The sequence below is a fragment of the Vombatus ursinus genome, unplaced genomic scaffold (assembly GCF_900497805.2).
Source record: "Vombatus ursinus unplaced genomic scaffold, bare-nosed wombat genome assembly UNPS02014170.1, whole genome shotgun sequence".
Lineage (NCBI taxonomy): Eukaryota > Metazoa > Chordata > Mammalia > Diprotodontia > Vombatidae > Vombatus > Vombatus ursinus.
This window is the reverse complement of record NW_020953948.1, coordinates 2572516-2599614: the sequence shown is the minus strand read 5'-3', so window position 1 is coordinate 2599614 and position 27099 is coordinate 2572516. Positions and strand designations below refer to the sequence as shown.

The 27099-nt window shown below is 40.7% G+C and overlaps 1 protein-coding gene across 1 annotated transcript; it reads left to right on the top strand.

The window, feature by feature from the left end:
• Nucleotides 1–4508: 4508 nt before the first annotated feature.
• LOC114041227 (zinc finger protein 345-like) lies at nucleotides 4509–20460 on the top strand. The gene is made up of 6 exons (XM_027859580.1): nucleotides 4509–4632; nucleotides 5966–6197; nucleotides 7028–7116; nucleotides 10873–10999; nucleotides 11733–11828; nucleotides 16306–20460. The coding sequence occupies exons 2-6, from the start codon at nucleotides 6164–6166 to the stop codon at nucleotides 18195–18197; spliced, it is 2238 nt and encodes a 745-aa protein (XP_027715381.1). The 5' UTR covers nucleotides 4509–4632; nucleotides 5966–6163; the 3' UTR covers nucleotides 18198–20460.
• The last annotated feature ends 6639 nt before the right edge of the window (nucleotides 20461–27099 follow it).

The window sequence follows — 27099 nt, the reverse complement described above, 5'->3', positions numbered from 1 at the left end:
TGCCTAGTTTCCCGGTTTAAATTACTGTATTCTAGGATCTATCCATTTTGGGTAAGAAGAGGCCTAAGCAAGTACTAGTCCTTTTGACCAAGTGACATTTTTGGCCTCTAGACTGTCCTGGCCAGCTACATTGGGAGACCCTGCTTCCATGAAGGAGAAAATCCTTCAGCTAGGGTACAAGGCTTTCTAGAGAAGCCTGGTCAGACTTTTAAAGACTGACTCATCAGAGGGGCATCCAGGTGGTACAGTGCATAGATCATCAACCAGTCCTAGAATCAGAAGGACCTGAGTTCAAATTTGATCTCAGACACTTACTAGTTGTATGACTTTGGGCAAGTCAGTAAGATGTCTTTTCTTCTGATTTACCAATTTCTGATTGTAAGTTCCCTAAGGAAATCTTGACTTTCAATCCCTAACTGATAGCATTAATTGGATATTGGGAATAAATGTGCTCTCATTTAGGATAAGCCAGCCTGAGGACCAAACTATCTGCCAGATTTTTCTTTTCACAATGTGCATCTTTTGTTATGTGACATACTCAAGATTAATCAACTTATTCTAGCTGATGAGAAGAGAACCCCTTCACAGAGAAGCATGTCAAGCAAGCTCCTGTGGATTCTACCAAGCAGTCATTTCCAGAGGACCACCTCGTCTTGCACTTCCTAACTCAGTGGATTTATTCTGTATTTGAGAGAGATTGGTGCTCTCAGTTAGGATGAGCCAGTCTGAGAACTAAGCTATCTATCACACAGATAGTTCCATATTTCTTTCCACAATGTGCATTCCCAGTTTTCGAGCAGCACACTAACACCTAATGGTCCGTAGTTTTCAGGAATCCGAGGATCTCTTCATAGTATGGCAAGTTACCATATGTAGATACTTTCAACCAGTAATTTGAAGAGGATAAGCTAGCCTTGTGTATCCCTAACTCAGATCATTTCTTCTGTTTTTGAGAGAGATAAGTGTTCTCAGTTAGGATGGGTCCGTCTGAGGACCAAGCCATGCATCCAGAAGTTGGTTCACTTTGACACGCCAAAAGTCAGTAAGATTTGTTTTCTTCTGATTTACCAATTGCTGACTCTAAGTTCCCCAGGGAAATTTTGACTTTCAATTCCTAACTGATAGCATTAATTGGAAATTGGAAATAAATGTGCTCACATTTAGATGAGCCACCCTGAGGACCAAATGATCTGCAAGATTTTTTTCCCCCACAATGTACACACCAGGTTGTCAAGCTTGAGAATGAAACTCAAGTCTCAAGTCATTAAGACATAGGGAATTTTGTGGTGAAAGGGTCAAGGGGAATAAGTGGTCTCTGTTCGTATGTGACACTCTCAAGTATAATGAACTCATCCTAGTTGATGAGAAGAGAACCTCTTCACAGATAAGCGTGGCAAGTGAGCTCCTGTGGATTCTACCACACAGTCATTTCCAGAGGACAACCTTTTCTTGCACATCCTAACTCAGAGCATTTAATCTGTATTTGAGAGAGATAAGTGCTCTCAATTAAGATGAGCCAGTTTGAGGAAGAAGTCATCAACCAGACAGATGATTCCATATTTTTTAGATACAATTTCTTCCACTATGGGCATGCCAGGTCAGAAGTGAGTGTGATCTGTTTTCTCCTGATTTGGGAAATTTTTCATTCTAGGTTTCCAAAGGACAATCTTCTTCACATAAATATGTCAAGTGACCTTGTGCTATTATCAGGTAACAATTTACAGAAGGCACCCTATTCTTGCTTATCCTTCCTCAGTGTATTTATCTTGTATTTGAGAAAGATAAGTTTTCTTAGTTAGGATGAACCAATCTAAGGTAAGCATCATCCTTTCACAAATTATTCACATTCACAAGTGAAACCAATTTTTTGGTTTGTTTCCCAATTCACAGCCTTTTTCTCTTATGAACCAGTAAAGTTAATAATAATAATATAGGCCAGTAAGCCAACTTTCTTTCCTCTCAAAGTTGACTGGCACCATCTTTAAACCATGCTGTCAATAATTAGTGAGATGACCTTAATCTCCTAGCTGCAAAACAATAAATCCCTCATTCTGTGCATGTGGGTATATGAGATGCTCTTATTATTATTATCTTATAATCTTTTAGCATTTAATTTATCAAGCCATTCAATCCCCAATATAGGTCTGAGGAAAAAAGATTGCCCCTCCCTTACCCAATTCTATACACTTTAGAACCTGGCTATAGCTGGGGAATGTAAACAAAGAGAAAGAATCTGAAAACTTCACTGTTGCCATTTGTTAACAAGACATAGATCGGTTTGCAAACTTTTTCCTTCTCAAAAATACCCAATTAGATTCTGAGATACTTAAAACAAACTGTGGCCCCAACATTATTTTATTATTTCTCTCTCTCTCTTTCTCTCTCTCTGTCTCTCTCTCTCTCTCTCTCTCTGTCTCTCTCTCTCTCTCTCTCTCTCTCTCTCACACACACACACACACACACACACACATTCCCTTTTAAAATTGTACTTGTCTTGTTTCATGCATATTCTGATCCTATATCAATTATCTCAAATAATCTTAACTGCCTCTACTGCCCCGCTGAAATGATGGGGTGATTGGACCCCAGCCAAAGACCAGTAATCCATGAGTGGGCCCAGTCAAGCTATGTATCTCTCCCTGTTACAAGAACTTTAATACATACAAGTCAAGCTATACATCAACTCTTTTACATTTAGATTGCTTAAGAACAGATTGTCCATGACCATGACCATCAGTTGACTTACTGACATAGCAGATCTAAAAATACTACCCTGAAAACACAAAACTACCCCCTAGGTATGACATCTGCATACTAGGTTCCTTAGGGAAGGAACAAGTTTTGCCACTCATCTTGAAGATGGATTGAGTCTGAGAATTCTTTTCAATGATACCACAATGCCCTGATATTTTCAGGGGTTCCCACACCCCAACAAAGTATTCTTTATTCCGAGGGCAATTGCCATTTCAAGGTCAACAGTCCTGAGTGTTCTCATTTTTGCTTAGGCCTACTGCCCATCTCTCCATCCTCACACCAAAAATGGCAGAAGTACGTTTCAGCAAATGTTGATAATTGTCTTAATCCCAAGCCAAAATTTATTTAACACTTTTTTAGGAAATTCAAGTTTTAAACTGTGTTGCTTGATAAATATCATGTGACAAAGGAATTTTATAAATTTCCATGAAATTTCATACTTTTCCTCCGTGAACTGTTTCTGACATTTTAATTGTAGGTAACAAGATCTATTCTATACGGCTTTTTAGTTTTTGCAATTAAATAAGAAGTTTGATAAGATGCAAGTAAATATTTGGCAAATTGTGGGCAGTAAGAAATTTCTCAAAACAATGTTTTTCTTCATTTGAGGATATTTATTATTTGAAAATTTTCCTTAGCGGGCAACTAGGTGGTGTAGTGGATAGAACATCTGCCTGGGAGTCAGGAGACCTATGTTTAAATCTGGCCTCAGGCACTTGAAACTTACTAGCTGTGTGACCTTGCGCAAGTCACTTAACCCCATTGCCTAGCCAAAACAAAAAAACGGTCCCACGGTTCAATATAGTATCTGGGTTGAGGCGTCTTGGTGGTCATAAACAGAAGATTGCTGGTCAGCTTCTTCTGGCCCTGTAGTTGCTGACACAGGAAGGGCATTGTGAGTTCACTCAGAAAACAAAGAATGTTATGTTGGGGTGCTTCTTCTGGTTGATTAGGTCAGGTTTTGGCCCTTATTGGAGCTCAGATGATCTTCAACTTAGTAGCTATGTGACCCTGGTTCATCTCATCTGTAAAATTGGTATATTGTAATAGCATAGGGTAAGAGGGTTGTTGTATAAATGAGATTTATTAAGCATTTTGCAAACCTCAAAACGCTTTATAGATGCTATCAGGAGGAAAAAGTATTTTTCATAATTTTTTATAATTCGTAATATTACAAATATTGTGTAAAAAAATAATGGGGTAGGTGTGGCGTCTACCACACTGAATGATGGTGTTATTTGTTTCCTGGACCAAAGAAAGACACGCATACTCAAAGGGTTGTCATGGAGACAAGCCTGTCGATAGAGGGGGCGGGGAAGAGACGACACTGAGAGCGCCCCTCCCGATTGGTGGAGACTTCTTCGGCTCCCGGTCGCCCTCCCGTTTCCCATTCCCTTTACGCCATCCCCAGTTAGGTTTGTCCAGTTAGTAAAGGACCTTTGTTTTCGGAGATGTTTCAGGAAAATGTTTACGGAAGATTCGGCGGAGGAAAAACAAAAATAATACACACAGAAGGCCCAGTAACCAAAAGCTAGACAAAGGGAGGAGGAAGATGGAACTCTGGGAATCGTAGTTCCGCGCAGCGTTCGCGCAGGCGCTGTGCGCCCCGAAATGGCGAGGGGGCGGGGCGCAGTGAACGCTGGGCCGTCGCCAGAGGGTAGTGCGCAGGCGCCTCGCAGGCCGGCTTCGCCAGTACGGCTCGGCGGGTGCGAGACGGTCGCGGTTGTGGTCTGAGCCCCGGGCCCGTTCAGTGACCGGATGGGATCACGCGGCTCCGAGCGTCCGTCTGAGCCAGGGGTGTAGGTGCGGGCGCTGGAAATGGACGCAAGCTTCCCGAGGGGCAGGGGGCCCGTGGGGACATCGGGCGGTGTAGACGCGGTAAGATGCAAAGGGCTTAGACACAAGGGGGTTCTGGGGGGAGGACGTTAGCGGTGGGGGGCGAGGGGAGGGCAGAGAGGGGTGCGGTGTCCGCCCAGACTGCCCAGACAGACGGGGAAAGGAGGTCACGTTTATCCTCGAGGCCGTGGGAGGCCGCAGAAATGGAGGAAGGAAGTCACGTGGTCAGGTCTAAAATAGACTGAGAACACGATGACGCCAGACTCCGGCTCACCTGGAGCGGCGAGAGATGGGAGGCCTCGGGCTGACCTTGGCGGCCGAGTTCACCAGCTGTGTGAGTGCGGGCCGGTGTTGCCTTCAGGAAGCGTCAGGGCAGGAGCCCCGGGGTGATGTAGACTCCGGAGACTGGCCTCCCAGTGCAGCTGGCCACTTGAAACCTTGAGGGCAGTTGCTTACGGTGAAAGGGGACGTTTTTCTCCTTATCTTATGTTATTCTTATGTCATATATAAGATACATATATCTTATATATAAGATATATGTCATATATATCATATATAAGACAAGGTATATGTTATATATAATATATCTTATATATAAGATAAGATATATATTATATGTAAGTTATAAGATATATAGCTTATATATAGGATAATATATATACTATATATAAGATATAAGATAAACTATATATAAGATAAGATATATATATTATATATAAGATATATATCTTATATGTTCTTATCTTATTTATCTTGTCATTGAGATCTATTACATGTTAAGGTAACATACTCAAGTGTCTTGGATGGCACCATTAAATTTTTGTTTTAAACTTTAGGTCAGAGAACCTCATTCTTCTTTATTTCTTTATTAGTTCTTCCTTCTAGATTCGGACTCTGAATAAGTCATCCTCTCTCATCATCGTCCTTTTCCTCATGTCTCTGTTCCTAGACTGAATCCCTGAATCTTCCGTTCCGTTGCATCCTCATTGCCTGGCTCATACTAAGCTCTTAAATGCTTGTTGATGGGTGACCGGCCCTAAGTCTATGTTTTGTGTCCCTATTTTCTTGTCTGTGAGGTCAGCTTGTAGAATTCTGTTTGTGCTGATTTAAGAACACTTTTGCTTTGTATTCGCATTTTGAACTGTATATGTCTGCAAGGCCTGTGAAGAGGGAGGAGAAATGAGAAGGGAAAGAGGGAGAGGGCCGTGGTGGCTTGACCCTGCCCTCTCCTGGGCTCCCGGTGTAGAGACCGGGAGATGGAGGCTGCTGGGTTGTTTCTGCGGATTCGAACCTTCTGCCCGAGTCTGAATGAGGCAGACTTCCCAAAGTGAAGGTCCCAGCTGCAGATATGAGGCACTTTTCTCCACATCCACAGATCACAACTCCATGTAACTTTCCTGGGAAGAGACTCTTCTGGCTGGGTCTTCAGGTTTGAGGATTCTCAATGGCTGAGCCCAGTGAAGCATTGAATTGAATGCAGGAGCTCTGTCTTCAGTGGCTGACGTACTAAGCAATTCTTGAACAACTTGCCCAGGGAGATCAGGTCCCCCGATGGGAAAACTTTGAGGAAGTCATGGAACATTCAGCCCAAGTGTTTGAAGAGGGAGGTAAGAATTGCAAAGGGATGAGGGAAGGGAAGGAGAAGAGATACAGAAATAACCACCTAAAGGAAAAGACCCATGCAGAATAAACAAGTTAAAGGTCAGGTCTTGCCTAGTGTATGACAGACCACTTTGTTGGGGTCTTAACACAAGCCTACACTGTCATAGCGTCCAGCATCCAAAGTAATATCCTCTATTAAATTCTCCCATGGGTAACAGTGGTAAAATATGAAACCGCAGAGAGGAAGACATTTTCCATTGGTTGCTCCTGTGCAGGAAGGGATAGGAAGAGGTGAATATACTTATACTTACACTTAAACCCTCAGGGGACTTCCTCACCTGGCCCGAGATTTATGCCATCGCTCCTGTAAGTCACTGACCCTGGAAACTAGAAGGAGCAGGTTACTTTCCCAAAGTCCCACAGATTGATAATGTCCACACTAGGAAGAGAACTTGGGTCTTTTAAGCCTTTTCTATGATTTATAAAATTATACAAAACAGATACAGGGTTAAATGGAGATAATCTCTGATGGAAAACATTAGTATTCAGTGGTCTTGGGAAAGGCAATAATGGTGTATCATATTTATCTTATTTGTACATACTGGTTTACGCATTGTCACTCCCATTATGAGTTCCTTGACAACTGGGGCCTTTTTTCCCCCTTTCTTTGACTCCCAGTGCTCAGCAAAGTGCCTGGCCCAAGGGTAGGGAACTTTTCAAAAGGCTGAACTTAAGGATCTAGAAGGCCACGGGTTCCCCTCCCCTGGCCCTGGCCCTTAGTAAATTCTTCATAAATGCTTGTTGACCTGAATTATGCTTGCTTTTCTCTCTTAAGCTCCACTCTCTCAGGATTCTGCCCTTTTCCAAAATGGGATCAAAGGAGATAAAGGATTGGCTCCTTGCCTCCTCACAACTAGGACCCAGGTGAGTTGGAGTTACCCTTCTTTCCCAAAATGCGATCTCATTTCTTAGTAGTTACATTCCCGTCTCTCATCTGAGATACTTTTCTTTCCAGTACAGCCCCCTTCTTGTGCTTCGGTCCAGACAACTCCAACTTAATTAATTGGGGCCTGTCTTGGTTCATTTACTACTATATAGGGAATGCTCGTTATTGGCCTCATTTCATCCCTTCGTATCACCCTGCTCTATGCTCGTCATTCACTTATTCAGTGACTTTGTTGGCCCTGTACATGATCAGTACTGTGCTGGATGATTTAAGATTTATACCATTTGAAGAGTCTGTGCTATCTAGAAGGTTGCAGTTTCTTTGGAATAAATGCATACAAGCCGTGCTTTAGGATTTCAGAGATATTCATGTGTTTGGGGAAGGATTCACAAAGAAGGCAAAATTGAGTTGATTAGTTGAGAAGAAGGCAAAAGGGATTTTCACTGAGGAGGATCGCAAAATCCCAGAGGTGGACCATGTTGCCAGGAACTGTAGCAGCTGCCTGTTTCTACATGGTGGGGAGGATTGGATGCCAGAGGCTGCAGAGTTAGACATAGACATACAGAGTCAGCACATGGTACAGAAAGCAGGAGATTTTGATGGCCTGTTCCCCTGGTACTGGAGCTGCCCATAATGCAGAAGATGCCTGGAAGGCAAAGGGAAATGAAGCTGTTTCACATCTGTTGTTGGAATTTCCCCTTCTAGTGGAAGGAGAAGGGATGATAATTCTGATAATGCAAGGTCTAGGTCCCTTTCCTATGTATTTGTCATGTGACTCCAGGCAGGTCACTTTAGCCCTCAGGACCCCAGGCAACCCACCAGGTTCCATAATGAGTTTCCTACTTTCTCATGTCCCTCAGAGACCAAACTTGGTCATGGTTTCATTGTGGTAGTCACTTGCTTCACTTTGTATCAGTTTATAAAAAGTTCTATGCTTATCTTTAGTCATAGTGATTCCATTCCATTTGTATGCCACAATTTGTTGAGTCACTCCCCTAGTGGATGGGCATTTACTTTGTTTCTAGGTCTTTGTTGCTACTGAAAATACTTTTACTAGTGCTTTGGTGCATATGGAGCCTTTATCTTTTGTCATTAGTCTCCTTAGGGTCTGTACCTAGTACTGAGATCTCTGGGTCAAGAGGGTGGGGAACATTTTAGTCTTATTTCTTTGAATAATCCCAGAGTGCTCTCTAAGCAAATTGGACCAATTCATAGCTCCATGGATAGTGCTTTAGTGGCCCTGGCTTTCCACAACCCCCTCCACATCAACTATTTCAATCTTTTGTCATCTTTGCCTGTTTGCTAGGTATGAGGTGAAAACTGAGGGTGGTTTTGATTTGCCTGCCTTTCTCTCATTATCTATTCTGGTATTGTGCCGTTCATTGTTGCTAACAGTTTGCAATTCTTTTAAAATGGTTCATGAGGCAGTTAGATAGAAGCAGATAGAAAGCCAGGCCTGGAGTCAGGAAGAACTGAATTCTAATCTGGTCTCAGACACTTCCTAGCTGTGGAACCTAGCAAGGCACTTAACCTCTGCCTCAGTTTCCTCATCTGTAAAATGGGAATGTTTCCTCTTACCTCCCAGAATTTTGTAAAGCATTTTGCAAAGCTAAAAGCACTACATAAATGCTAGCTATTATTATAATATCATAAGTTCCCTATGTATCTTCAACATTGGATTCAAAGATTTTTTCTAACCAACCATTTTTTCCCCTTTATTTTAAAAAAAAAAGATTTTATCGATATATTTTCTGTTCACATAACCTACAATTCCCTCTGTATCCTTTCCCCCATGTCCTTTAAAATCTGGGCAAACTCTATCCGTAGCATTCCTCTTATCTTGATTTAGTCATCCTGTCCAAAAAGGAGATGAGTTTAGTCTGGCGAGACCTATTCTTGAAGCTGAGCTGGCTCGTTGTTATCACTACTTCCCTTCCCAAATGTTCACCAGTCATTTCTTTAATGATCCATTCTAGAATTTTCCCTGGAATTGAAGTTGTCTGCTGGTTAATAGTTTGCAGACTGTTCTCCTTGATTTGAAAATCATGTCATTCTCTAAATTTGTGGTTTCTTTCCAGTTTTCTGCGATAATTCAAGTGGTATTGACAGAGTCAGAACAGCTCATAGTCAAGGAGTATATAACATCTAGAGCTCGATCTATATATACACATACACACATACATGTACATACTCACATATATACTATAAACATGTATATTTGTACACCTGCCTATATCATTGACAGTAGCTCAGCAATCACATCTTCCAGTTCTTTGAACACGTGAGCATGTAGTTGTGTGTGTGTGTACATATATATATTATGTATACATATTATATATACCATATAGTTAAATGATTTTGTGTGTGCACATACGCATACATACAAACACATAAACACGTATACATACATAGACACACGTCGACACATAGAAACGTGTTTATATAAATGTATATGCACACAAAGAATGTATGTATACATGTATGCTTATACACACATGAATTGAAATTGAGTGGAGAAGGAGAAGGATTGATGAATTGCAGAGGAGAGACTAGAGGTATAGCCTCCAATGAGGAGGCCATTGCAGCAGATGAGGAGAAGTTTTCAGAGCTGGAACAAGGGAGATGCCTGGGAGAACTGATAGAAGGGAATGAGTATAAGACACATTTTCATGAATATAAGATTGTGAATGTAGAATTCTCCAGGCTTGACAGATGATTGGAAGTGAAGGATTAATAGGAGAAAAGTGTTGAGCGAGGATGACTGACGTAAGTGGAGAGAGTACTGGCTATGGTGTCAGGGAACCAGGTGTTAAGGCTTATACTTGTTACATGTGTGACCTTGGGCAAGTTGCTTAACATCTCTTGGGCTTTGTTTTCCTCATCTGTGAAATGAGGAGGTTGGACCAGAGGGTGTCTGAGATTCTTTCCAGCTTCTAGATGAATGATCCTATGACTAATGTTTTTTTGTTTTTTTTTTTTTTGGTTTTTGGTTTTTGGTTTTTGGGTTTTTTTTAGGCAGTTGGGGTTAAGTGACTTGTCCAGGGTCACACAGCTAGTAAGTGTTCCTATGACTAATTTTGAGAACCTGTGTGCCTAGAAGGATGCTGGTGATCTTTGTAGCAATAAGAAGGTTAAGAAGAAGGGAGGGCTTGGGGATGGAAAGATAATGAGTTCTTGAGGTAAGCAGAACTGGGAGAATAAGTATGGGGTGACCATAATATTTTAAAGAACAATAACTTTGAAAGACATAAGTGCCATGACCAGCGTGCTGCCCAAATCCTGTCTGAGAGGTGAGGGACAAGAGGAGCTGAATGGAACACACATTTTCAGATGGCCAAAACAGGAATCTCTTTTGTGAGACCATCATAACTTCTTACAAGAGGCAGTTTAAAAAAATGGGGGGTGAGAGATGACGGTGGGGGAAAGGTGAGATAACCATGGAAAAAGTAGGGGGGAAAAGAGCAACAATGGAGTTCTGTAAAACTTGGACTCAGTCAGAAGGCCAAACCCAAGGATCTCGGAAGCCATGTGTGGCCTCGAGGCCTTAGGTTCCTCACCCCTGCTGTAGAACAAGGTGACTTTAACACAGTGGGTATTCAGGTATTTAAACTGAATGCTCAGGATCTTGACCACTTTTAACCAATCTCTTTAAACCCTGCCAACTTCTCCCACCTTCTGCCAGGTCCACGAGAGGCTTGGTCTTCAGAGGTGCATGAATGTGTTTGCTGTTTCAGAATTCTGTGACGTTCAAGGATGTGGCTGTGCACTTCACCAGGAAGGAATGGAAGCAGTTGACGCCTGCTCAGAGGTACCTCTACAGGGACGTGATGCTGGAGAACTATAGGAACCTGGTGTCTCTCGGTGAGAACGATTCCCTTCGCCACTCAGGATTTGTTCATTACTTGGAAGTTGCTCTGAGGCAGGGGTTCTTACTTTTTGTGTCATGGCCCTCTTTGGCAGTCTGATAAGGAGTTTATAAACCCCTTCTCAGAATTATGTTTTCAAATGCAAAAAAAGTACAGAGAATTAAGAGGAAATTAATTATTGAAATAGTTAAAAAAAACCACTTTCCTAACCCTGGGTTAAAAACCCCAGCTAACGTATCTCTCTGAACTTTGGCTTGATCTGAGGGATTTATCGCTTCTTAAACCATCATATCCACAGTGTTTCTGCTCCTTGTACTGAGGAGAAAGTTGTTTTTTGGTAGTAAATGGAAATTGGCAGCTTTAGGGAGCTGCTTCAGAGGCTGTACCTTTGTCGTTCTCTGATCCCCAGGGTTGGGAATTCTCCCCAAAGCTCCAGGGCAGAGACCTGAAGACAGCCAAGATTCCCATCTTCTTAGCGGGATTGGAGTCAAATGGACTCATTTTTCTAGAACTCTCTAAATGATGTCTGTGCCTGCCCTTCTACTCTGACTGCCAAAGAGACTTCTGGTCCTAGAGCACACAGCCTCCTTAAGGACCTCTGTGTCACTCTCTGAGCTTTCCTAGCATGCCTCCTTTCTCCTGATAAGGAACAGCCTGGACTAAAATGTAAGGTGGATACTTTTTCCCAACCTCTGACGGTTTCTTTGTTTTTAAAAACCCATGAGCAGGGCTTCCAGTGTCCAAGCCAAAGGTGATTTCCCAGTTGGAGCAAGGAGAGGGACCATGGATAGCAGAGGAGGAAAGGCCAACAAGCACGTATCCAGGTAAGCAAGTGAGAACACAGGCAGAAGGAAGTCATTGCAGTCAGCAGCTCTGATCCCAAGGCTGTGAAATGTTAGGCAAGGAGTTTCACTCAGTCATCCAGACCTGGAGAGAGGACTTCAGACTTCAAGTCTGAGAGAAGGGCGTAGGTGTTTCTCTTTAACACGCACCTTTCTGCCTGTATTCAAGATTTCATCCTTTTTCATTCTCTTGGGGCATTATTCCCATGATTATTTCCACCTTCTCTAGCATCTTCATTTCCTTCTACTTACAGATATGCATTAGCTGCTGCATCTTGATAACAAATACATAACAAAAACCATTTGCCTCTGCTACCGCTTTTGCTGCCTTCTGATTTCTCTTAATTCCATTATTCTGAATAGAGTCTAATGTCTTGAGACGCATATATAAATAATACAGACTAGTATATGAGAAGCAAAAAGAAGTCCAAATAAATGCCCTGAAACATTTGAGGTTGGGTCCCTTTCATCTTGGCAGATCAAGATAACCTTCATGAAGGAAGTAGTACCTGAGCTGGGCCTTGAAGGAAGGCAGGGATTTCAACAGGTGAGAGGAAGCCTTTCAGGGCATAGAGAAGAGCATCTAGAAAGAGGTGGAAGAGGACAAAACAAAAGCACGAATTGACAAATTATTTTGACTGGGACACGGCCTGTGGAAAAAGAGTATCGTTAGAGGAAATTGGGAAGGCAGAGCTGGCTGGGTCTGTGACTGAGGGCCCGTGAGGAGCAATCCAGCCACAGTGCCTGGGCTGGCCAGGTTCTGTGAGGGGGGAGGAGGAGCAGGCAGTGGGCCAGGTCAGAGCATAAGATCAGAAATTAAGTGGTGAGAAGTAGACCAGAATCATGTCCAGGGTCCTGAAGTCCAAGATGATAATGGAATCACATTGGGATCCAAAGATCAAAAGCAAACAAGTATGGTCTGTGGTTGGGTAAAGTTCAAAAAACCAATTGTCAAGTGGTGTATCTACTAGTTTGATTTGGTGAGCTCTGACTGTACCCACATCTTTTAACTTGACCATTTGGGTACTATTATTCTCCCCATATGTGGCATCGCTTTCCCGCACCCCCCCCCCAATTTTATCCACCTTCAGGGATCTAGGTAGAAAAGGGGAGGAAATACTTTTTTTTTTTTTTTTTTTTTGGCTAGGCAGTGAGGTTAAGTGACTTGCTCAGGTCCTCCTGAACCCAGGGCCAGGGCTTTATCCACTGCGCCACCTAGCCGCCCCTGGAGGAAGTACTTTTAGGAAAGAATCTCTAGTTTGGACTGTCACGAAGACTTAGACCGGCTCTTGGGGTCGACAGTGAGGTTATGTCTGCTGACTTTGGAGAGATTACTCGTCTCCCTCGTGGGGTCAGAAACCAGATTGCAGCACTTGAGTAGTGATTTGGTGATGAAGGTGTGAGGGCAGAGTGCTCTCTCCACACCATTTAGGGAGGAGATAAAGAAGGCAGCAGTTCACGACAGCAGCATTTTCAAAGGAAGGCTTTTCTGAATGGGAGAAATTAGCAGGTTTGTAGAAGCAGGTGGGATTCAGTAGCAAAGGGCATATTAGAGACGCAGGAGAGGCCGGCATATGTCATTGTAAAGTGACCCCAGCTTAAGAGTTCGTGGTATAGATAAGATAAATGAAACAAAGTAAATGCAAATAAAGATCTTTGCCAAGAAAACCCCAAATGGGGTTGTGGAGAACTAAACACAACTGACCAGTGGAACAACAGCAGAATTGTGGGAACTGAGGAAGAGAAAACAAGTAAATAAACAGTAGCATGGAGGTAAGTGGCTACAACCACTAATTTTACACTGAATTGGGCGTTAGTTTATTGTTTTTTTTCCATATAGGGATATTTTATATGCTGTATGCAGAACAAAGTTCTAAGCCCAAAGCAATAGCCTTCACCTTTTGAACAATGTTCAATTCTAATAAAATAATCAATTTGGACGTTCATTTGAATTATGTTGAAAAAAGATTTGACCTATACACATATGTGCAAATATGTACATTTCAATGAATATTTTAATATAGTATTTTAACAAGGTATCAGCAGTCAAGAAAACAGAATATATTATGTCTATTTGGACTTCTTTATTCCTGTCTTATTTAAAGAAAATGGTCATATTATTCAAATAGGAGTTAGTTTAAATATGAAGTCATTCATACCAAGAGAGGGAAGATATGAGGCCACTCTCTATTTGTCTCCTCAGTGAATATGACCAGTGAAGTGGTCTAGTTAGCTTCCTAAGATTAAGCAGGTGATATGCAACTCACAGTTCTGGGGCCTGATATGCAGAACTTATAATCACTACCCCTATGGAATCATATCAAATTGATTGATGGTGATTGGAATAGAGTAGGTGTCCGAATGAATTATTTCTCACAATGAGAAGGTGTGGGGGTGTAATTGGAGGTTCTTTAGAGAGAAAAGTTTTTGAACAATATGAGGACTAATTGGGAAGCCAGTAAGACATCATCTGCTGGACTCCTGATGGACAGTGAAGGGCTGGAGAGGTAAGAGAATGTACATTTTTAGCTGAGTCATTCAACCTGGTGTTTTCATGACTTTCAGGGTTCTGTGGCTTCAGAGCAGAAGTGGCAAAGGCAACTAGTAGGGGTTTTGCAGCTTTAGGGATCAGAATAATTGGCATGGGGCAAAGTTAAGGGATTCAAGGGAGAAAAGAATGAATTTTTGCAACAGCTGACCATAGGGTCAAGACTTCCAGGAGGGAAGTTAAGCCAGAACAGGAATGATGGACCTCGAGACTAGAGGAAAGATCCAGGCACTGGAGGTGAGGATGGAGGCAAAGAATAGGCTGAGGAGGGAAGGAAGGGCCCAGAGGCTGTGGTCAACAAAGGAAAGCTCATAGTTTACTTGGTAGAAATGGAGGAATTTCAAATGATGGTAAGGTCTGTGTGACCCCTCCAGTAAGGTAACTGAAGGAGAATGTCAACAGGGAGGTTCTCATGAAGAAGGTCAGAGGCCGGGCTGGTAAAGGACTTGTAAGTATGACTGCTGAATCACCTGAGGTTCATTGAAGAGGTAAGGATGGAATGGAGAGAGAAACTGCAGGCCACATACTGCAGTCGGTTTCATTTCTTTTCACCCTTCCTCCTATGTCATAACCCTGTAGTTCAGCCTGATCTAGGTCTAGATTTCTTCCTCTTTGGAACCTTTTTTACTTTTTAGCTTGGAGTTCTTATGTTTTTAAAGGAGTGCCCCATTCTTTCTGATAAAGTGGAGTGTGGGAGAGACATTCTCCCAGGCTTGTAACTTCTCTTACAGAAGGGATACCAGCTTGCCTTTGTTTTACACATAGCTGTTACTGGGAACTGGCAGAAACAGAAGCATGGTATACGGTGTAGGTCACTGCAGAATTCCCTTGCCCTTGAAACCTATTAGGAAAGATCATCAGTCGTTTGTCATTCTCATCGGTAACTCTTGGCCTTTGTCTGTGGCAAACTGATGTAACAAAATTGCCTTTCACTCCACTTGTCATGGAATTGGGAATTGCTTGATTTATACTGCAACCTCCCTGCTTTTTCCCAGTAGCAAGGCACTGGGTACTATGAAGCAATGAGCCCCAAGACAGGTACAAGGTACCTTCACTTATTTCTATGGAAAGCTTCTAGGCTTCTAATTAAACAAACAAACAAAAAAGAAAGTGTGCCTACTTGCCAATATCAAAATCATCTTATTATTTACTTCTTTTCTTTTCTCCATTATGTTTGGCTTTAATTTTTCTTTTTTAGAGGACATCTAGATATGTGAGCATCTAGACATGATTTCATAAGCATAGGTAGTTCCTGGTGAGGAAACCATATATAAATGCAGAGTGGCAACTACTTTGTAGTTTACTGTCTTAGAAAGTTGCCTAGGACCTTGAGAGCTCAAGTTCGCTGCCCAGGGTCCCTCAGCCGGTATGTGTTGAGGGCAGGACTTGAGACCCTGGTCTTCCTGACTTGGAGGCCAGGCCATCCAGTTTTATGTGCCATCTTTTCAAACTTGAGAGACCACCTTGTGGTTCCCTAGGTACGATGTTTTCTAATCTTTTGTCCGAACTTAAAGTTCCGATATAATTTGCCATTGTATATATACCTCTGCAAACTTTTTATTTTTGAAAATGCACTCCCTCTGTCACCTAAGCTAATCTCTTTGATGTCTTTCATATATCAAACAGTATGCCTAAAAATGCGGATGATACTTGATCTACCTATCTCACTAGGTTTTTGTGAGGAAAGCAATTTGTACAATTAATGTATCACTACAAATAGGAATTAATGTTATTTTCAATTTGAGTGAGAACATAACCTCAAAAAAAATGAAGTTGGGGTTTTACCCTATGTATAATCTCATGATCCTCAGAAATATATTAATGGTGATAAATGATTTACTTACGTAGAAGTTTCCTTTCTCCTGCCAAAGAGAACAAGGAACATTTCTATTTTAATTTCCCCCCCCCCAGATTGGGAAGCTAGGCCTGAGACCAAGAACTCAGTTGCAAAGCAAGGTACTTCGGTGACAGAATCATCCCAGGAAAGGCTTGTAGGTTGTGGCTTACGGGATTCAAATTCGGGACAACCCTGGCAATGTGATGGCAGATTCCAGAGGCAACAGGGGAGCCAAGAAAGAAATCTGGAGCAAATAACTCAAAAGAACATGTCTAATGAAATAAGAATCCATGAATGTGATATATTTGAGAGAAGTTTTCATCCTAAGTCAAGTATTGTTACAGAGAGAAACATCTCTTCAGGAAAGAGCCCCCATAAATATGATGCACATGGAAATACCTTCAAACAGTACTCAGCAAGTAAAAATAATACAATCTCCTCACAAAAGAAACTTAGTAAACATAATGTTTGCAAGAAAGAATTTCATTGTCCCTCAGCTATGTGTGATAAAATAACTACTGGAGAGAGATCATACAAATATAATGAATTGGGGGAAGCGTTCAGACAAAGTAAATTAGTAAATCATCGTCAGGAAACATATACTGGAAAGAAACGCTGTAAGTGCAACGAATGTGGGAAAGTTTTTAGTAAAAATTCATCTCTTATCCTACATCAGAGGGTTCATACTGGAGAGAAACCTTATGCATGCAGTGAGTGTGGCAAAGCTTTCAGTGTTGGCTCTTCCCTTACTAAACATCAGAGAATTCATACAGGAGAGAAACCCTATAAATGTGGTGACTGTGGAAGATCTTTCAGTGACAGTTCATCTCTTGCTCAACATCAGAGAATTCATACTGGAGAGAAACCCTTCAAATGTAGTGATTGTGGTGCAGCCTTCACGCGGAGTTCGTCTCTTTCTCAACACCAGAGAACTCATACTGGAGAGAAACCCTTTAAATGTCATGAGTGTGGCAAAGCTTTTAGGCAGAATGCATTTCTGGCTCTACATCAGAGGTTGCATACTGGTGAGAAACCCTATGAATGCAGTGAATGTGGCAAAGCCTTTGGTGATGGCTCTTCTTTTACTAAGCATCAGAGAATTCATACTGGTGAAAAACCCTATAAATGTAGTGATTGTGGAAAATCCTTCAGTGACAGTTCATCCCTTACTCAACATCAGAGAATTCACACTGGAGAGAAACCCTATAAATGTAATGATTGTGGTGCAGCCTTCACACACAGTTCATCCCTTTCTCACCATCAGAGAACTCATACTGGAGAGAAACCCTTTAAATGTAATGAATGTGGCAAAGCCTTCCGGCAGAATGCGTTTCTGGTTCTACATCAGAGAATGCATACTGGTGAGAAACCCTATGAGTGCAGTGAATGTGGCAAAGCTTTTAGTGATGGCTCTTCTCTTACTAAGCATCAGAGGATTCATACAGGAGAGAAACCCTATAAATGCAGTGACTGTCGAAAATCTTTTAGTGACAGTTCATCTTTGACTCGACATCAGAGAGTTCATACTGGAGAAAAACCTTACAAATGTAATTATTGTGGAAAACCTTTTAGTGACAGTTCTTCTCTTTCTCATCATCAGAAAATTCATACTGGAGAGAAACCCTTTAAGTGTAATGAATGTGACAAAGCCTTCAGGCAGAATACATTTTTAGTTCTACACCAGAGAGTTCATACAGGTGAGAAACCCTATAAATGTAGTGGATGTGGCAAAGCTTTTAGTAGCAGCTCTTCCCTTACGAAGCATCAGAGAATTCATACAGGACAAAAGTCCTATAAATTTATTGATTGTGGAAAATCCTTCAGTGATGATTTAATCTCTCAACATCAGAAGAGTAACCCTGGACAGAAACATTATAAATGTAATGAATGTGGAAAAAACTTCGCACACAGTTCTTCCCTTTCTCGTCATCGGAGAATTCATAGTCAAACTAAACCTGAAGTGTAATTAAAGCAGCAGTCTATGGTTCTGCTCAGATCTATACTGAGGAAATGCCTCCAACACATGCATATAACGAATATGTCAAGTCTTTCTTGAAAAGCAACAGCTTACTGAGCATCAGAGAATTCATACTGTAAGGAAATCCTACTAATGTAGGGATGCTCGGAACACTTTCAGACAAAATTATCCCATTATTTATCAGATTATTAATTCTGAACAGACAATAGAAATGTAATGGAAGTAGGGAGGCCTTCAGCATCTACTCATTCTGTGTCAGGAAAACCGTAATGGAAAAAACATCATAAATGGAATAAGCTTCCGAAAAGTTCAAATTTAGTTCCTAATACATCAGCAATTTTACTTCAGAGAATGATTCTGGGTATAGAAGATGTAAATAAAGCTTCAAACAAACTTGTCACTTAGCTTGAGAGAAGAAAAAATATTCCCTGTTTATTTCTCTCTTCTTTGCTATTCATATAAACTCCCATTAGTAGAGCTAGTTTTATACGAGGCTCAGGTATGGCATCTGAAAGAACAGGTTCTCAGTAGAACTTTTGTATTGGAACCATTAAATTTAGAAATGATTTTAAAGTGAAGAAATAAAAAGTTCAGATGAAATATTAAACACAGTTTCCCCTAAGGTAAGGCAGAACAGCCCTGCACACATATTCTGTTTAATGTGCATAAGCTAGTACTTCTGGGACCCTCTCCATAAAGTGTGCTTTCATTGTGAGCTGGAGAAGGTATAATGGATCTGATAGAGCGTGGCAATGAAAGGAGTTAAATATGGTTCTCTCAGTTTTAGAGTAAGGCAAGATTTGAGTAATGTGGAAAGCCATTTTGGGACTGGAGAAACTCACTTGTCCGGAGATGATGATAGTTTTGATAAGGGGACTCGCTAAGACTTTAGTGTTACTCTGCTCCAAAATTACATCATACTCTCCTTTGTCCATGTCTCTAATTCTCAAGGAAACCTCTAACAAGTGTTGAAGGTGGTGTGTGTGTGTGTGTGTATTTAGGGGAGGAATAGCATCATTGGGTGCCCATTCCAGACACATCCTCATAGAAAGACTGGAGAACTCCAATGAATAACAACAAAATTAAATTAAACCTGAAAATGAACTTAGCAAAAACTAAGATAGTGTTTGGTGCTGCCAAAAAGTTATGCAGTATAACCGCAAAACAACAAGACCACAAAAGATGTTCCATAGTAAATAAAGTGAAGGGGGGGGGGGGAGTAAATGAGATAGACTGAGGGAAAAATAAGAATAAATATCTACCATAGAAAGAAAAGGAATCAAGTCACATGCTCCACACAATGGGTGAATTAAAAACATCACTAAAGGCAGCAAAGAATAGAGAAATAGCAACTGTGATGACAAAATGAAAACGCTAGAATTTTTAAGTGAATAAGGTAGTGTTGGAAATAAATCTAACCGACCTTGAAAATGAATCAGTTTTCCAACCTACCAAAAATAGGCATTTGAGAAGGGATGCAATCTGAAGATTGTATTGAAGAAAATTCTCCATAGCTGAGAAGAAAAGGTTTAAATCCTTAAACAGAAAGAAGCCACAATAACCTGTATGAAAGTCATAAAGCACAAAGTCAGAGGCATGTAATTTTCTAACTCCTAAAGCTTAGAGAATTAAAATTCTTAAAACAGCAAAAAATAAAACAGGATTGACTTATTGAAGAATCCAAAAATCATCTGATTGTACACCAGAACTAATGAAGAGTCTAACATGTATTAAGTACTGAAAGGCATGGGTGTGAATGTAGTAGTCAGTTTCTTCCAACTTAAGCATAAAAATTGCCTTCAAGATGAGAAGCTAAGACCTCTAAATTGAGGTTGCCAATGGAAGGAAAGGAAGACCTTGACATAGGAAACTTTTAAATAAGCTCCAGAGAGTAGAATCTATAAGAACCTAACTTTCTCTGTTGTTTGCCGTGCTAAAATATACAAGCTCTTTGTCTCCATAATCACAAACAGTTGACAAAAGTTACTTTAAAACAATTCAAAAATTGGCAGGACTGAGAAAAAAGGGTTTCTGATATTGATAGAATTTGTGCAATCTGGCAATAGACAAGGATTGTAAAAGTGGTCATAGTCTGACTAGGTAATAATTCTGTTACTAAAATATGTCCTCGGGAAAAAAAACTATACAAAGTTGTTTTTAGAAGTCTTATATGTAGCATTAACAACAACAACTAAAAAAAAAAAATAACACAAATCTGGAAACAACCTTAGGACCCCAAATTGCAGGATAGGTGAACAAATTGATACAGCAATCCAGTGGAAACTCACACCATAAAAAATAACAACTGTGATGAATATATTATTAATTATTAGAGGCATTATTATATATCAATTATTAGAGGCATTATTATTAATAGTATTAGAGGGTCTGTACAATATAATACCTTTTCTCTCCCACACTTTCCTTTGGAGCCTCCCAAATACTGAGTTAGTTTTGGTAGTGTGTCTCATTATCAGTGTATATGTCCCTGGAAAGTTTACTGCTAAGGTAAGTGAGTTTATCCAAGTATTCAAAACTTCTGATGGTTCCACATATGAATGGTGTAGGGCTGGCTGATGGACCACCTGTGTTTTCTTGGTATTAATTGTTAGGCCAGAATTAGCACAAGCAGCACATAAATGATCTCAGCTTCAGAGGCTGTGTTGAATACACAATCTGAAAAAAAAAAAAAAAAACATGCACCAACACTCCCTCTACTTTAGTCTTGCCTTGCAGCCTTTTCAAGTTGAAGAATTTACCATCAGTGTGATACCTTGTTGCCGTGCTCATCCTCATTGAAGGCATTGACAGCATGACTGAAAACATGCTAAAAAGCACGGGAGCAAGCACACAGCCTTGTTTCACTCCATTGGTGACTGGGAAAGCATGAGCGCATCATCCATCATCCAGAACTGAGGCAAGCATGCCTTTGCGAAATTGACTTCTAATACTGATAGAGTTCTCTGGACAACCAAATGTGGACATAATTTTTGATAAGCTCTCACAACTGACGGTTTAAAGGCCAAGGTCGGATCTACAAATGTTGTGTACAGACTTTTGCTCCTGGCATTTTTCACTGAGTTGTCAGGAAGCAAACACAGTATCGACCATTCCTTGGCCCTTTCTCTCTGGTAGATGACCATCTAGGTGAAGAATCAGCCTATTAAAGAAGCCTCAGGCAAGAATCTTGAAAGAGACCTCCCTGTGATTGTCACAGGACAATCTATTTCCTTTACCTTTATAGAGTTTGACAATAAAAGCATCTTTGAACCCCTAGGGGACAACCTCTTGCCACATAACCTGGAAAATTTTAGTCAGCTTTTGTATGAGCGGTGGACCTCACCCCCACACCTTGTAAATCTCAAATGGAATAGAATCAGAACCAGATGCTTTGCCACATGAAAGGAGCCTAATGGCCTTCAAAACCTCTTCTTCAGTTGGAACTTCAGCTAGGGAGGGATTGACTTCAACCTGAGGTGAATGGTCAGTAACTTCAACACTGACTGATGATGGTGTATTGAGAACACTATGGAAGTGTTCAGCCCGTCTTTCTAGGATCATATCCTTATCAATGTGGCTTTATCAGCACTGAGTAGTTGAGATGCACCACAGGTCTTTAGCCCATAAATAGCCTTCAGGACCATCATAAAAGTGCTTTGGATTATTACTATCAGCATAAAACCGAATTTCGTCTGCCTTCTTACTGAGCCAAGAATCCTACATCTCTCTAAGCTTTGCTTGCACTTTACTTTTGATGAAATTAAATGCTGCCTTCTTAGAGATAGAGGAACTATCCTGCTGGTAAACCCTGTGGAGTTCTTGTTTTTCATTTAGCAGCTTCTGGATTTCCCCATCATTTTTGTCAAATCAGCTTTTATGTTTCCAAATGTTCTGATCCAGATGAGCAAATGCAGTGCTGTACACCAAATCTCTGAAAACTGCCCACTTCTTTTCTGTTCCACTCTTGCCAATTGTGTGTTGGCTCAACTTTCCTTCCAAGTTAGCAACAAATTTCCCACTCAGAGAAATGCTGTAATCTGTTGACATTAATTCTTCTGGTAGTCATTTTGCCTTGGAACAGTTGCTTTTGTTGAATGTGAGTATGTGTTTGTTACTGTTACATCTTGTCTATTAAATGGCACTGTTTGCTGTGAGGGTGCGTCCGTGAAGTTTTATTGCATTTAGGTAAACAGGAGACAGTGTTGATGATGAGAAGGTCATGAGGTGCGCAAGTCAGTACTAAGTGACCATTGTTGTGATTCTGACTCCATTCTTCCCAAGGACTCCCTGTCATGTCTGGTAGTCTGAGGCTACTCTAGCATTAAAGTCTCCCAAAATTACAAGCTTGTCCTCTTTTGGCACATTGATGATAAGGGTCTCCAGGTCTTCATAAAATTTTTCTTTGATCTCATTAGGATTCATTATGGTGGGAACATATGTACTGATGATGGTGTCATGGCTTTTTCCTGTAAGTGGCAATTACATTGTCATAAGAATGTCATTTACTCCTTTTGGTAAGCATACAAGCTTGTTTAACTAGATTACTTTTGATTGCAAAGCCTACATCAACTTCATGGCATTCCCTTCACTATGGCCACTTTAGAACAATGTGTATCCAGCTCCGACTTCAGTAAGTTGGCCTTCATTTGTGGCTTTGTTTCACTCAGGGCTGCTATTTGGTTAGACACCTGCTGAGTTCTCTTGCAACAAGAGCTGTTGTTTATCTTTCAGATCTACTGGATTTTGTGTTGTCTGTAAATATGTACCCATTCCATGTATTGATTGTGAATGGAATCATCTTTGCAGAAGTTTTTGTACCTTTTTTTTTTAATGTGTTTTGACTGCCCAGTGGGATCCCCACCTGCTGCAGTAATCAGGCCAGAGTTGGGTAAGCAGATAATTTTTAGGGCACCTTTTCTAGCCTGTTCACACCAGGAAGTGAGCAGTGTGGTCCTTAAAAGGCTGCGTGGATGACCAGGGGGCTGCTGAATCCCACTGCTGCTTCCAGTGAGAGTATGACCCTATGACCTGGGCTGCTTGTGTGCAGGGTTGTGACTATAGCTCCCAGTGTACCCACACCTGTTGCTTTGATGTTTGCCTATCGCCACAGGACTTTGAGACAGGTAAAAATGGTAAGATGGTATGGGTGATGTCTTTTGATTTGTGTGTTAATTGGATTTAAGTGAGGCAGAGTTGCATGTAGTAGTCAGCCTCACTCTTCCAGAGTCATCACTGTCCAGTGGCAGGATAGAGTCAAAGTGACTGGTGATGTCCTCAAATGCAGTGGATGACTGGCATTTTTGATGTCTAACCAAGTGGTAAGCACTCCACAGCAGCTGCATTAGCTCCCTTCGTGGCCTTTGGAACAAATTGTTCTCATTCATCCATTCCACCAGGGGAAGTCTTCACATGCTTGGGATAGAAACCCCCCCTCACTCACTGATGCATTTGAGACCCCTCAGTTATCCTCAACCTGGTTTAGTTATCAAAATATGTACTTTTTTTTTTAATTCCTTGGTGCCATATAAAAATCCCTTGAGATAGGGTATCTAAATGAATGTCACATATTTCTGATACTCTAAATGTCCTTAGGATTCCAGGAAACTCATCTTTTCTTCCATTCTGTGCTTCGTCTTTTATTCCCATTCTCTTGTGGTCTTTATTGTTTAAAAAGGATAGGACGTTTGTCACATCCACAAAAGCATGCTTGGTTATTTCTCATATAGTAGCATAAAGAGACTTTCAGTATCTTCCTCATATAAGTTTATTTTTTTTCCTTCTTAGTATCCTTTTTAAAATTATGTATTGTTCCAGATCAGAGACAGAGAAACATCTTCATTAAGGGCACACATTCTCTATATCATTATGTCATGCCATTTGTAATTGAACTAAGCAGTGTTTCTTTAAAAAGATAGACAACTTCCCAAACCCACAAATTGAGAGGTTTTTGGACATTCAACATATTATTACATCTTATTATTGTGGGCCTCACGTGTCTCTTTAAAGTTCACAGTAGTTTATTAAACAAATAAAATTTAAAACAAGTTACCACCTACTACTGTATCTCAGGAAGTTTACTTCATCAGTGAGAAGTCATATGGTTTTATTTCATGGATTGTGCTTTTTGTGTGTGTGTGTTTTGGGGGTTTTTTTTTTTTTTTGATAGGCAGTGGGGTTAAGTGACTTGCCCAGGGTCACACGGCTAGGGATTGTGCTTTTTTAATAACACAGGACAATGCAATAGTTCCCTTGAGAAGATACCAGATTTTCAATTAATATTCTAATAGCTCAGTTTGTGTGGTAATTTATTCAATACACTATTCTCACATTTCAGTGCATAAATTTCAAACTCTCATTAGTAGATATAACCCAGTGATTATGTATCAGAATTTTTGTCTTAAATTCTTCTGAAAATCATAGCTATCATGGTTGTCATGAGAGTGGGGACTAGAGGGAGAGGAACCCAGTTCAGCACAACAGAACATTGTTTGAATTGGCCAGAGCAGTTGTGGGTCAGATTTCTAGGGGACAAATCATCAAATTAATTATGATCTATGTTGTAAGCAACCTCTTAAGAAATAATTTTATTCCAAATCCCAGATCCTGTCACTTTTGGCAAGCCAACCAGTAGTTGCCTTATCCATTAAAATGGACATTTTTCTTAAATTTACAAATTTGATGCAGCTTTTAAATCTGACTTTAAAAACCAGAGCACTACTTTTCTAAATATATTTTAGTGGATCAAAGTTTTTGGGTAAGTAGAGTAGCATTCATAATTCCCACTTACTTCTCAGCAAACGTTATTTTTCTCTCACAGAAATTTCTTTGATCATTTTGTCACAGATAATATTTGTGTAACTAAAGTTTTATAAACAGTAAAGGGATGGCCAATATCTGGACAACTAGGAGCCCTGAATATTTACTGTTGCCTCTGTCTTCAATATAGATCCTAATGAAGGAAACAGACTTTTAGATAAGAAGGAACTAAGAAAATGCTCATAATAATGATTACACCAATCAACTGAAAACACCCTAGCACAAGGGTTTTCCTAGGAGGCTGTATCCTCAAAGCTGAAAATGATATCTCTTCGAAGCTTGGTGGATATGCTTTCTGGAGTTAGATCCTATATTTGGAAGACTTTCTACTACAGTGCCAGGATCCTCAGTTCTCCTGTCCCCTTGTTTTGATGGAACATGAAGACTGCACACATTCTGATGTCAAAATTAAGGTGTATTTTTTTTTTTCATTCATAGCATTCAAGTCTTTTAAAGCTACATTACATTCAGCGTTAAATTCTTGTAGGAACAAAAAACCTTTTCCGTATCCTGCATTTTCACACATATTTGAAACATACCAGCTACATCCTTAGGACGTGAAATAAAATGAAATTCTTCTACAGTAGTAAAATTGTCTTGTTCACATTAGGGAAAGATTAACTCAATGTAAAACAAAAACCATTGCTTTAACAAAATGAGGATAGGCAAGGAGAACTGATGAACTTGCTTCCCAAAATAGCAAAATAATCAAAGATGTTATTTGTCAGCTTTCTATTAAGAATCTTAACACAATTGAAAACACTGCACAGTTCCAGTTTCCAAAAAAAAAAAAAAAACATTTTGGGAAAACAATATAGAAATAAATGCATATATAGCATGTAGCAGATGAGTAGAGGACCTCCCATCTTTTGTAATTTCTACCTTTGTGGTAATCAAGTGTCACCAAATATCGCAAGTCTTGGTAAAAATGGAGCACGATTTTTGAAGGCTGCCTCCTGCCAGTGCTGTGAAAGAGAACTAGATAGACAGATCACATACCTTATCAGGCTCTCATCCCTTATGGCTAAGCTCAGGCTGTAGCTCCGAGGATTGAGCCTCTTGAATAGTGGTTGGTGGCTGAGGAAAATCCATTTTTATGCTGCATCACTTGGTATCAATTCGTCATATTCCTTTCACTTGGCAAAAGGCCATCTCTAAACTAGCTTCAAGAGAAGCCCCTCCCCTGACCCATTCTATCTAAAGAATGTCATTGCTTCAAGTGTTTTCTCAAGGCATGTGCTCCTTAACTAGGTTGAGCTAGGCCCCATTCAACTGGGAATCTGAATTCTCTTTACTGTCCAAACTGGACCCTGTTTGCATTAGATCCCTTCCTAGGAGGGGAATGAGCTTGTGTCCTTGTTCATTTTATTAGTTTAGTCTGGCTCATAAAGGAGAAATAAAGCCAGAGAAAACCTGATGGGGGTGCCCAGATTGCTACAGGTGGCTCAAAACTCATGAGTAAGCCTCATTCCTCAGCTAACTTCCCTATCCAACCACTCCCACATCTTGACAATAAAATATTAAAATATTCAAGAGGGGCTAAGAGCACTTAGCCCCCTCTTCATTAAGTTTCCACCAGCCCAAATGGGTAGCATTAGCTTGTCAGCAGAGTTCCCAGTGATTTGCTGCCAAGAACACAGATCTGGGTTTATACTGGTACCAGACTCTCCCTTGGCATCTGGTTAATAGGAGAAACTGATGGGGTGGTAGGACTTGGACCCCCAAGAGGAAAAAACCACATCTTTGAAATTCACTCAGTACCTGAACTTTCCCACACATTTCAGCAGCACATGAAGAACTGGGCATGATTTGATGCCCAAAACAAGAAGAAGAATGCTTGGGGTTTATCCCCGAACACTTGGAGAGTGGTTTATTGATGTCTGTGGTAAAACATGATCCTTGCTCAGTACATAGCAGCCCAACCTTGGTATTATGTCTTGATCAGACGTGCTATTGTGTTTGTTGTGTATGTTGCAGCTTCCAGCTTTGGCCCAATGGGGTTTTACATTCTAAAACGTATCTATGGCCCACAGATTTTGGCAATTCAATAAAGTCTATGCGCAGGTGTTCTAGT